This window comes from Bufo bufo, chromosome 4 (assembly GCF_905171765.1).
Source record: "Bufo bufo chromosome 4, aBufBuf1.1, whole genome shotgun sequence".
Classification (NCBI taxonomy): Eukaryota; Metazoa; Chordata; class Amphibia; order Anura; family Bufonidae; genus Bufo; species Bufo bufo.
Window position 1 is genome coordinate 51,708,065 of NC_053392.1, and position 12,026 is coordinate 51,720,090.

The 12,026-nt window shown below is 45.8% G+C and overlaps 1 protein-coding gene across 1 annotated transcript in view; it reads left to right on the forward strand.

Annotated features, from left to right (window-relative positions):
- LOC120997228 (cysteine-rich venom protein kaouthin-2-like) overlaps positions 1 to 6,704 on the forward strand; it is a 30,808-nt gene extending 24,104 nt beyond the window's left edge. The window contains exons 7-8 of the mRNA XM_040427224.1: positions 3,581 to 3,666; positions 6,492 to 6,704. Coding sequence (XP_040283158.1) covers positions 3,581 to 3,666; positions 6,492 to 6,613 — 208 coding nt within the window. The 3' untranslated portion in view covers positions 6,614 to 6,704. The remainder of the gene's footprint in view (positions 1 to 3,580; positions 3,667 to 6,491) is intronic.
- The last annotated feature ends 5,322 nt before the right edge of the window (positions 6,705 to 12,026 follow it).

Genomic DNA, 12,026 nt, shown 5'->3' on the forward strand with positions numbered 1-12,026 from the left:
CCCCAGTTATATCGTCACTGGGTGAGGTGAGGTTCAGCACCCCAAGACACAGCAAAATAAACAGCTGCCCGCCTGGGCTCTACCTAATACATAGGTCTCTCTATCTCACCTCTAAAGTGTTGTTCACACACGGGGTATCCGGCTCCGACACTTAGCTGGTCAGCTTCACCAGACATAAGCCCCCCACCAGGGGAGAGATCCGGCTTCACTCAGCCATACGGTCTAACAGGCCTCCTGGCTGTGACCACACAAGCCTCTCAGGCTTTCCCCTCTCTAGGGTCACTGCCTCTCCCCCAGACATACACAGAGGGTTGTTTTATCCCTCTGTGATTATCTCATCAGGCTTCACCTGTTATCACCTCAGCTAAAGGAAATACTTGGAAGGGGTGGAATGGTAGGTCCCGCTACTAAACCTACCCACCAGTCCAAATAAAATCCAGCCCAGAACAGAATCTAGACAAACCTGTCTCAGCAAACTACACTTTGCTGAAACCACTGCAGTTTTCTGGATTTTAGTTATCACACTTAGCTGAGGTATCTGAGTGGGATATACATGCCTCCCAGCACTATACTGTACACATTACCACTTCTAGTTCAAAGAGTTTTCTTTATTTTCATGAGTATGAAAATTGTAAATTCACACTGAAGGCATCAAAACTATGAATTAACACATGTGGAATTATATACATAACAAACAAGTGTGAAACAACTGAAAATATGTAATATTCTAGGTTCTTCAAAGTAGCCACCTTTTGCTTTGATTACTGCTTTGCACACTCTTGGCATTCTCTTGATGAGCTTCAAGAGGTAGTCCCCTAAAATGGTTTTCACTTCACAAGTGTGCCCTGTCAGGTTTAATAAGTGGGATTTCTTGCCTTATAAATGGGGTTGGGACCATCAGTTGCATTGAGGAGAAGTCAGGTGGATACACAGCTGATAGTCCTACTGAATAGACTGTTAGAATTTGTATTATGGCAAGAAAAAAGCAGCTAAGTAAAGAAAAACAAGTGGCCATCATTACTTTAAGAAATGAAGGTCAGTCAGTCAGCCGAAAAATTGGGAAAACTTTGAAAGTAAGAGCTATTTGACCATGAAGGAGAGAGATGGGGTGCTGCGCCAGATGACCTGGCCTTCACAGTCACCGGACCTGAACCCAATCGAGATGGTTTGGGGTGAGCTGGACCGCAGAGTGAAGGCAAAAGGGCCAACAAGTGCTAAGCATCTCTGGGAACTCCTTCAAGACTGTTGGAAGACCATTTCAGGGGACTACCTCTTGAAGCTCATCAAGAGAATGCCAAGAGTGTGCAAAGCAGTAATCAAAGCAAAAGGTGGCTACTTTGAAGAACCTAGAATATGACATATTTTCTGTTGTTTCACACTTGTTTGTTATGTATATAATTCCACATGTGTTAATTCATAGTTTTGATGCCTTCATAGTCATGAAAATAAAGAAAACTCTTTGAATGAGAAGGTGTGTCCAAATTTTTGGTCTGTACTGTATGTATGTCTGCTAAAGGAATCCACACTGTTGCATTTACAATCACGAAATTTGGCACACAGGTACATCAGGTGTCCGGGAAGGTTTTAGACTGGGTCTCAGCTCTCTAACACGTACTGTTCCTGAGATAATTCCCAAAAGAATGCAAATATGGCACATCACATGACCTACATTAGCTAATAGAAGCCTGCAGGTCTTTCTCTTCATATCCCAACTGCCATACACATAGTCACATGTCCCTTAAAAGCCAATAGAAGCTCACAGGTCCTTAGTCTCCACATACACACAGTTTTACACCAAGTTTCCCTAACAATCCAGTCATTTTTCTTCACTGCTGTAGGTCAGCTTTAAAAGGGCGGTGCGCTGTGGATGACACTGTTAAGGGAGCGTGCTGTGGAGGTCACAGTTAATGGCCATTCAGGCCACCCTCAAAAGACGGCCTTAACAACCCCTCCTCCAGGCCCACCAGGCCACGCCCCTGACTAATTAGGCCACGCCCATCCCACTCTGCAGCTCACAGGGATTGAAAAAATTAAGGTAAAAATCCACTGCTGTCAGCTGCAGGGATGGGAGGGAGGGTGACTTTCTCCCTGCAGCTCACGCTCAGATAGCACAGTGCTGCTGTCTAAGAGTGAGCTGTTAAAAAGGATATCCGTGTGTCCATCCAGGCCCTGTGCCAGACAGAGGACAGGGAGTCTAAAAGCCGGACTGTCCAGCCTAAAACCATACCTCTGGCCACCCTAGGGACAGGCTGCTGTGGAGGTCACAGTTAAGAGGATGGTCCACTATGGAGGTTAGTGTTAAGGGGCAGATTGCTGTAAAAGCTACTGTTAAGGGGGCGGGGTGTTGTGGATATCACTGTTAAGGAGATGGGGTACTGTGGAGGTTACTAATAAAGGGGTGGCCGCTGTGGAGGTCACTGTTAAAAAGGAGGGCGCTGTGGATATTACTGTTAAGGGGGCAGGCCACTGAGCAGGTGACTGTTAAAGGGGTCGGCACTTTGGAGGTCACTGTTAAGGGAGGAGGGGTCTGTCGAGGCCACTATTAAAAGGGCAGCAGGGTACTGTGAGGTCACTGTTAAGGGAGCGGGGTACAGTAGAAGTCACTGTTTAGGGAGCGGGGTACTGTGGCAGTCACTGTTAACGGGGCAGTCGCTGTGAATGTCTCTGTTAAGAGGGCCGGGAATGGATGAGGTGAGTTAAGGGGACTGTAACCTATGGTCAGTGTTAAGGGGCGGGTGCTGTAGAGGTCACTGTTAAGGGTCGGGCCCCTGTGGAGGGTGGTATGCTGTGGAACTCACTGTTAAAGGGGCAGGCTGCTGTAAAGGTCAAAGTTAAGGGGGTGGGCTGCTGTAGAGCTTCCATTTTAAGGGACGGGACCCTGTGGAGTGCTGTGGAGGTCACTGTTAAGGGTGCGGGGTGCTGTAGATGTCACTGTTATGGGGGATACTGTCGATATCTTTTAATGACACAAACAAACATTAAATGAAATAAATTAAATATACCCGTGCGAAGCCAGGTCCTTCAGCTGGTATACAGCATATACAAATGAAACCTCAAAACACCAAAAGATAAATATAAACCTACGCAAAATACTGGTGTGAATACCCCCTGGTGAAACGCGTTGGGTGAGTGAGGACTCCTCAGGCAGAAAACTGTCTTTTTCTTTGCTGAACTTTTTGTTTCGACTTTATCATCATGGGACAGTATTTGGCACTGTTATTTCTGGACACCGTTAGCATTGTGTTTTAGGACTGGATCTGCACCTGTGTACTTTTTAGGCAATCTGTTAGGGTGCCAGTGTTGGATTTTCCTGCAGTATCTTTAATAGTTTGGTGCTGTGTCCATATGCAGTTAATATTATGTCTGCCTGAGATTTGCTCCTCACATTGCTTTATGTGTATTTTAATGCATTGGAATAAAGGATTTGTATATTTTTACATATCTTTTCTTGATTATTTGCTTTGGGTATTCACACCAGTATTTTGTGTAGGTTTACAATATATGCATATAGTTTGTCTAGTGGCTTTACAGTGCAATCGATATTCACATTCATGAACACATTTCTATTTTTTTATTTCAGAGGAAACGTGGGCTCCTTAAGTTTTCCATACACCTCTGGACCGAAATGTGGACACTGCCCCAATAACTGCGATGGCGGCTTGTGTAGTAAGTATAAGGAGAGAACTTCCAGGAGACATTTCTAATTTATTAAAGCCTATTAGTACATTAAACATGTGATAAGCACTTTTAATAACCTCTACAAATAACTGATCAGAGGAGGTCCCGGGTGACGGACCTGAGGATATCTCATTACCTCATAACCCTTTTCATTTCTGCCTGTATGAACTAGAAATGACTGGGCTCTACAGCACATTTTTGAATGAGACCCTCCTCACCCCCAGCAGCTTCTTCGCAACTGCCGACTCCAATGCAACCCCCACTCCTGTGTCTAGTTCAGAAGAGGCCTGGCAGCCGCTCCGTTTCTTACATATACTGTATATACTCTATGTCATGTCACTGTATATAATGTCATTGCATAATACTATTGAAGGGGTCCTGACAATAAAATATTTTATTGTCCTTCTGGGTGGGCCCCTATCTAGTAGGGGCTCCAAAGCAACCGTTTCCCCTGCTTCTCCTATAGTTACATCCCTGTATGCCTGATCTTGCACCAGACAGCACTATGGGAAGGGTTGTGACTGCAGCTCATCCACGCCCCCCAATAACCTGGAAGTTCTTCTTCCACGTTGCATTTTTCCTCTATGAAGAAATGCTGACAAGTGAACTGCAGAAAACTGTTGAATGTGTTGAATTAAATTGTTGAATAGTTCATTTCTAATACGGCCCGTGCAATCATTTCATGTGGCCCCCAGCTCCCTGCCCCCTCGCCAGAGCATATAGTGCAAATACTAATGACCGATTCCATTATGGAAGCATGTGGGAGGAAGAGGAAGGTGAGAACAGCGCTGCTTGGCTGTACTCAACTTTCCTGGTCTTCTTCCAGGCCACGTACCGTGTCAGGACATAGTGCACGTAGGCGCACACTATGACCTGACACTGTGTGCCGTCAGGTCACAGTACAGGGAGGGTGACTACAACTAGTGCAGCGCTGTCCGGAGTTGGAGAGGTAAGTTTATTTATGTATTTTTAAACGCCTGTTCTGAAATCTGATTGGAGGTCCAATCTGAAAGAGTGCAGCCTGGGGAGTTTGATTGGACGCTGGGAGGGGGGGGGGGGGGGCTGATGGAGGCTGGGGGGTCTGATTGTGGTTGATCTGAGGCTGGGGGAGTCTGATGGGGGCTGATGTGAGGCTAATAGAGGCTGGAGATAGTCAGATCTGAGGCTGATGGGAGGCTGATCTGAAGCTAATAGAGGCTGGTGAGGGTCTGATGGGATCTGATCTGAAGCTGGGGAGGTCTTATCTGAGGCTGATGGAGAATTTGGGGGTCTGATGGGGCTGTTTAAAAGGCTGGGGGCTGATTAAATGAGGCACTGGGGGCTGATATAAGGTATGGGGGTCTCATTTCAGGTCGTAATGGGAGTCTTATTTTTATTGAGGTTGTTATCTGAGGTCTGATTGGGGGTTATTCACATTATGGTCTGATCTGAGGTCTTATTAACATTGTGGGTGTGATCTGAGGTTTTATTGAGGTCTTATCAACATTGGGGGTCTGATTAAGGGTCTCATATTGAGGGTCTTATTGGGGCTGTGAAATGAGGTCCGATTGCGGCTAGAGCTGAGGTCTAATGAGAAATATTTTTTTCTTATTGTCCTCCTCTAAAATCTACGTGCGCCTTAGGCTACTTTCACACTAGCGTCGGGGCTCCGCTTGTGAGTTCCGTTTGAAGGCTCTCACAAGCGGCCCCGAACGCATCCGTCCAGCAACCAATGCATTCTGAGTGGATGCGGATCCGCTCAAAATGCATCAGTCTGCCAGCGTTCAGCCTCCGTTCCGCTCAGCAAGCGGACACCTGAACGCTGCTTGCAGCGTTCGGGTGTCCGCCTGGCTGTGCGGTGGCAAACGGATCCGTCCAGACTTACAATGTAAGGCTACTTTCACACTAGCGTTCAGAACGGATCCGTCTGCATTATAGTTAAAAAAAAATTCTAAGTCTGAAAGTAGCTGAACGGATCCCGTCCAGCCTTTACATTGAAAGTCAATGGGGACGATCCGTTTGAAGATTGAGCCATATAGGTGTCATCTTCAAACGGATCCGTCCCCCATTGACTTACATTGTAAGTCTGGACGGATCCGCTTGCCTCCACACGGCCAGGCGGACACCCGAACGCTGCAAGCAGCGTTCAGGTGTCCGCTCACTGAGCGGAGCGTAAGCTGAACGCTGGCAGACTGATGCATTCTCAGCGGATCCGCGTCCACTCAGAATGCATTGGGGCTGGACGGCTGCATTCGGGGCCGCTTGTGAGCCCCTTCAAACGGAGCTCACGAGCGGACACCCGAACGCTAGTGTGAAAGTAGCCTAAGTCAATGGGGACGGATCCGTTTGAAGATGACACTATATGGCTCAATTTTCAAACAGATCCGTCCCCCATTGACTTTTAATGTAAAGTCTGGACGGATCCGTCTGAAGCTTCTTTCACACTTAGAATTTTTTCTACAATATAATGCAGACGGATCCGCTCTGAACGCTAGTGTGAAAGTAGCCTTATGTGCTGGTACGTCTTATAGGGCGAAAATACAGTCTATAGTTTGACCAAATACAGCAGTCAAATTTTACGTTGAGAATTTTGTATGGCCCACGAACGATGATACAAGTAGCCAAAATGGCCATCGGCAACAAGAATAGCTTAACCTGCAGCCCTATGAAAAACCACAGATAACACACTCGTAGGTACAGTGTAGAAACAGAAATTCACAAAACACCTGAATATGATCTATAATTTCCACCACACATTGAGCTCTTGAGATATGTAGGGGATACATAGTACAAACAATGTTGAATGCTTTCTTTTTCTTTTTTCTCTCTTTCAGCAAATCCTTGTCTAAAATATAACGTTTACAGTAACTGTCCAGATATGAAGCAATACTGCGTCACCAGGAGATCGGGGATGGATGTAAAAGCGTCATGCTCATGCACAACTGAAATCATATGAAATCCACTCTCTACGTATATATTCATGGGGAAAAAATAAGAGTAGCAGTTTGTTTCTCTTTGTAAGTAAATAAAAGCAATTCTAAATGAAACTGGAGGAATCATTACTGTGTGTGCACTTAATGTAGGGTGGCCACTGGCTTCACCTCACGGCCACGCCCCCAAACAGATATACCACGCCCCCTGCTCTGTGAAGCCACGCCCCCGTCACAGGCTGGGGGAAAAAAACTAATGGAAGAAGAGGGAAGGTGAGCTGGGGGCAGCCGGGTGCTTCTCTCCCCCAGGGAGCCATGTCTGCGGCTCTAGTGACTGACCGGGGGTGAGAGAAGCCTCAGTCGGTTGCTGCAGCTCACGCTCAGACAGCGCAGTGCTGCTGTCTGAGCGTGAGCTACTGCAAGGGTGGACATCCCTGTCCTCCGTCCAGGCCCTGCACCGGACGGAGGACAGGGAGACAGAAAACCGGACTGTCCGGCCGAAAACGGGCATCTGGTCACCCTAACTTAATGGTATAGTAGCGTAAGGTGCAAGACACTTGCAGAAGAATGTGAGTTTTTTTTTGGGGGCTTTAAGATTAACCGACCCAACACAGTGAAACCGGAAGAACACAGTGAATAAAGCTTAGAAAAACAGAAAGCAAAATTCACCACGCGAAGCACGGATCCATAAAAGACACAACGGTCGTGTGCATGTAGCCTAACCCTAATGTGAACATGTCCATGGATTTCAAGACAACTAATACATTCTAGGGTGGAATCCATGGACCGAGTCCAAACAGTATTGATTAGAGAGATCAAAAATTTGCATTCTAAGGCCTCTTGAATGGTTCCGTATACGGAACCATTCATTTCAATGATCCGCAAAAAAAAAAACGGAAGGTACTCTGTATGCCTTCCGTTTCCATATTTCCATTCCGTTCAAAGATAGAACATGTCCTATTATTGTCCGCATAAGGCCTCTTTCACACGACTGTATGGCTTTTTCAGTGTTTTGCGGTCCGTTTTTCACGGATCTGTTGTTCCGTTTTTTGTTTCCATTGTGGTTCCGTTTCTGTTACGTTTTTCCATATGACATATACAGTATACAGTAATTAGATAGAAAAAATTGGGCTGGGCATAAAATTTTCAATAGATGATTCCTCAAAAACGGAACGGATACGGAAGACATACAGAGTACATTCCGTATGTGTTATGTTTTTTTTTTTTTGGGACCATTGACTTGAATAGAGCCACGGAACGTGATTTGCGGGCAATAATAGGACATGTTCTATCTTTAAACGGAACGGAAAAACGAAATCACGCAAACTGAATGCATACGGAGTACATCCGTTTTTTTTTTTTGCGGAACCATTGAAATGAATGGTTCCGTATAGGGACCGTATACGGAATGCAAAAAATGGCAACTAAACAGAAAATAGAAACGGTTGTGTGAAAGAATCCTAACGGACAAGGATAGTACTGTTTTATCATGGGCCAGCTGTTCTGTTACGCAAAAAACGGAATGCACATTGACGTCATCAGTAGGATCCTGATCAGTCTTAAAAATGCCTGATCAGTCAGAAAAATGCATTGAAATGCTGGATCCGTCCTTCCGGTCTGAAAAATAAGTGAAAAAAGTAGATGCTGGAACCGTTTTGTCGGATGACACAGAAAAGACAGATCCGGCATTTCAATGCATTTTTCTGACTGATCAGGATCCTAAGGATGACGTCCGTGTGCATTCCGTTTTTTGCGGTGACTTAGCTGTGATGTAACAGCTCTGTATCCGTCATTACCACATGGGTTTATAATGGAAGCTCTGGAATTTCATTTAAGAGCTTATAGTGAATATTTATTGGATCACATACACTTTATTTTAGAAATTACAGTTTTTCTAATTAAAATTAAATTTGTGACGGTAACGTACACTACACACAGGGGGGAGGATAGTGACCACTGCGCTCCCCCCTCACCCCTGGCCCTGCCTACTTGCCTCGCAAGTCCTAATGACAGGGGACAACTAGACGGCAGTCCCTAACTTAGGATATGTGCTGGGAAGACAGACAAGACAAATAACGGAACGTGAACGGACCGGGTCAATACCTAGAGAGCTACGCAGTACTAAGGAATGAGCAGAGAATAGTCAGGAAAAGCCAAGGTCAAATACCAGGAGAGAAACGAAGTACAACAGGAGTCCGCAAAAAATCGTCAGGTGAAAGCCGGGGTCAGGATACCAGGAGAGATGCGCAGTACAGGAGGAGCAGGCAGAGAATCATCAGGAAACACAGGATCAGGTAAGTATGCAGGAACAAAACAATCACCAGATACCTAAAATTAACAGGCAACGTGTGGTCAGCAGGCTGCCTGTATTTATAGTGGGGAGTGAGGGTCATGTGACGTGGCCAGCATCACATGACCGACAGACCGACCAGTCAAGCACCGAGTGATCAGCTCGGTGCTCAAGGCAGACCTAGGAGCAGGGAGCCTCCCAGCTAGCAAAGCTGCCCTGGGAACAAGGTCAAACACAGATCCTCGCTCCCGAAGCTAAGCAGCAGGTCTGCGGCTGATGGGAGACCGAGTGCGCCTTCGGCACCCCGTTACAGTACCCCCCCCTTTTACGAGGGGCCACCGGACCCAAGACTTCAGGCGATGGCCTTTCAGGGTGTTCTAAATGAAATTTTCGAACGAGTCTAGGAGTATGAACCTCCCTGGCAGGTACCCAAGATCTCTCTTCAGGTCCATACCCCTTCCAGTGAATCAGGTACTGCAAGGAATTACGCACCTTCCTGACATCCACTATTTTAGACACCACATACTCAACAGCATCATTAACAAGAACCGGCAGAGGCGAGGCTTTTGATGGTACTACTGGTTCAACATATCTTTTAAGTAGAGATTTATGGAACACATTATGAATGTGGAATGACTCGGGCAGCTCCAACCTAAACGATACTGGGTTAATCACCTCCATGATCTTATATAGTCCAATAAAACGAGGAGCAAATTTTTTAGAATCTACCTTGAGAGAGAGATTCTTGGAGGATAACCACACCTTATCCACAACCAGAAAATTTGCGCCCCTTGAACGTTTCCTATTGGCTTTGAGTCTTTGAGAACTTTGAGCTTTTTCTAGGTTCATTTGAACCCGGGCCCAAACTGTGCACAGTTCAGAAGAGAGCCTATCCGCCTCAGGGTTAGAGGAGGAGACGGATGACCCAGAATGAAAACGGGGATGAAAACCATGGTTACAAAAGAAAGGGGAGACCCCAGCAGAAGAATTAACACGGTTATTCAAAGCAAATTCAGCCAACGGAAGGTATTTAACCCATAATTGCTGGTCATCAGCAACATACGACCTCAGGAATTGTTCCACAGACTGATTAAGGCATTCAGTCTGCCCATTACTCTCAGGGTGGTAGGCGGAGGAAAAAGACAACGAAATTTGACATCTTTGACAAAAAGCCCTCCAAAATTTGGACACAAACTGCACACCCCTGTCAGATACAATATTTTCCGGGATACCATGTACCCGTACAATTTCTTTTACAAAAATAGATGCCAGGGTCTTGGCATTTGGGAGTTTAGACAGAGGAATGAAATGTACCATCTTGCTAAACCTATCGACCACTACCCAAACCACAGCCTTACCCTCCGCCGGCGGCAGGTCAGTAATAAAGTCCATTGAGATATGGGACCAGGGTCTACTGGGAATGGGTAGGAGTCGTAGGTTACCAGCAGGTCGAGTCCTAGGTGTCTTAGACCTAGCACAAACCTCACAGGCTGACACGTAGGTCTTGACATCCCTAAATAGAGTGGGCCACCAATAGGATCTAGAAACCAGCTCTCTAGTGCCCTCAAAACCAGGATGTCCACAAAAAGCAGAATCATGACACTCACCCAACAGCTGGAGACAAAATTGTATGGGAACAAACAACTTATCTGTTGGGGTGGTTGCCGGTGCCAGAAGTTGTTCAGCCTTAATGAGAGCCGAGATATCTTGGGTTAAGGCTGCTACTAAGATATTTGCTGGTAGGATGGATTCAGGCAGTGCCTCTGTAGGCTGAAAAGCATGGAAGCTCCGAGATAATGCATCAGCCTTCACGTTTTTACTTCCAGGCCTGAAAGTAATGGAGAATTCAAAACGAGTAAAAAACAGTGCCCATCTAGCTTGACAGGGATTCAACCTCTTGGCAGATTCGAGAAACATAAGGTTCTTATGGTCAGTGACAACAGTTACACAATGCCTTGCCCCCTCCAGAAAATGCCTCCACTCCTCAAATGCCCACTTAATGGCCAGCAACTCCCGATTCCTTATGTCGTAGTTTCTCTCGGTTGAAGAAAATTTTCTGGAAAAGAATACCCACGGTCTTAGGTTAGTTAGACTAGCAGGACCTTGTGAAAGGACTGCTCCTGTGCCGTCCTCAGACGCATCCACCTCCACAATAAAAGGTCTCTCCTGATCTGGCTGGATCAGAATGGGAGCGCTACTGAATGCCTTTTTTAGTGTTTCAAATGAAGTAATGGCCTCAGTAGACCAGTTCTCCAAATCCGCCCCTTTCTTAGTAAGGTCGGTCAACGGTTTAGCAATTACTGAAAAATTCTTAATAAATTTACGGTAGTAATTGGCAAAACCTAAGAACCATTGTAAGGCCTTACCCATTCCTTAATAGCTAGTACCTTACCAGGATCCATCTTGAAGGCGTGAGGGGTCAGGACATGCCCTAGAAACAGTATCTCCTGTACACCAAAGACACATTTCTCTTGTTTAGCGGACAACTGATTCTCCCTCAACACCTCTAATACTTGTCTAACATGAGACACATGAGATTTGAAATCAGGAGAAAATATCAAAATGTCGTCAAGATAGACAATGACTAATTTACCTAAAAACTCTCTAAGAATATCATTCATAAAGTTTTGGAACACAGCTGGGGCATTGCTGAGTCCAAAAGGCATAACCTGATATTCAAAGTGCACTGCCGGAGTATTGAACGCCGTCTTCCATTCGTCTCCCTCCTTGATTCGGATTAGATTATATGCCCCTTTCAGGTCAATCTTAGAAAACCAAGTTGCCCCCAGAACCTGGTTAAATAAATCCGGAATCAATGGGAGAGAGTATCTATTCTGGATAGTGATCTTATTCAATTTCTGGTAATCGATACAAGGTCTAAGACGACCATCCTTCTTCTTAACGAAGAAAAACCCTGCTCCCATAGGAGAGACAGAAGGTCTAATGTGCCCCTTACCGAGGCTTTCCTTAATATAATCCTCCATGGCCTTGCGTTCGGGCTGAGAGAGATTATAAATACGCCCCTTAGGAAACCTGGCACCTTCTACTAACTCTATGGCGCAATCATAAGGTCTATGGGGTGGTAGAACCTCCGGGGTAGGTGATGAGAACACATCAGAATATTCCCTAATGACCGTGGGTAATATATC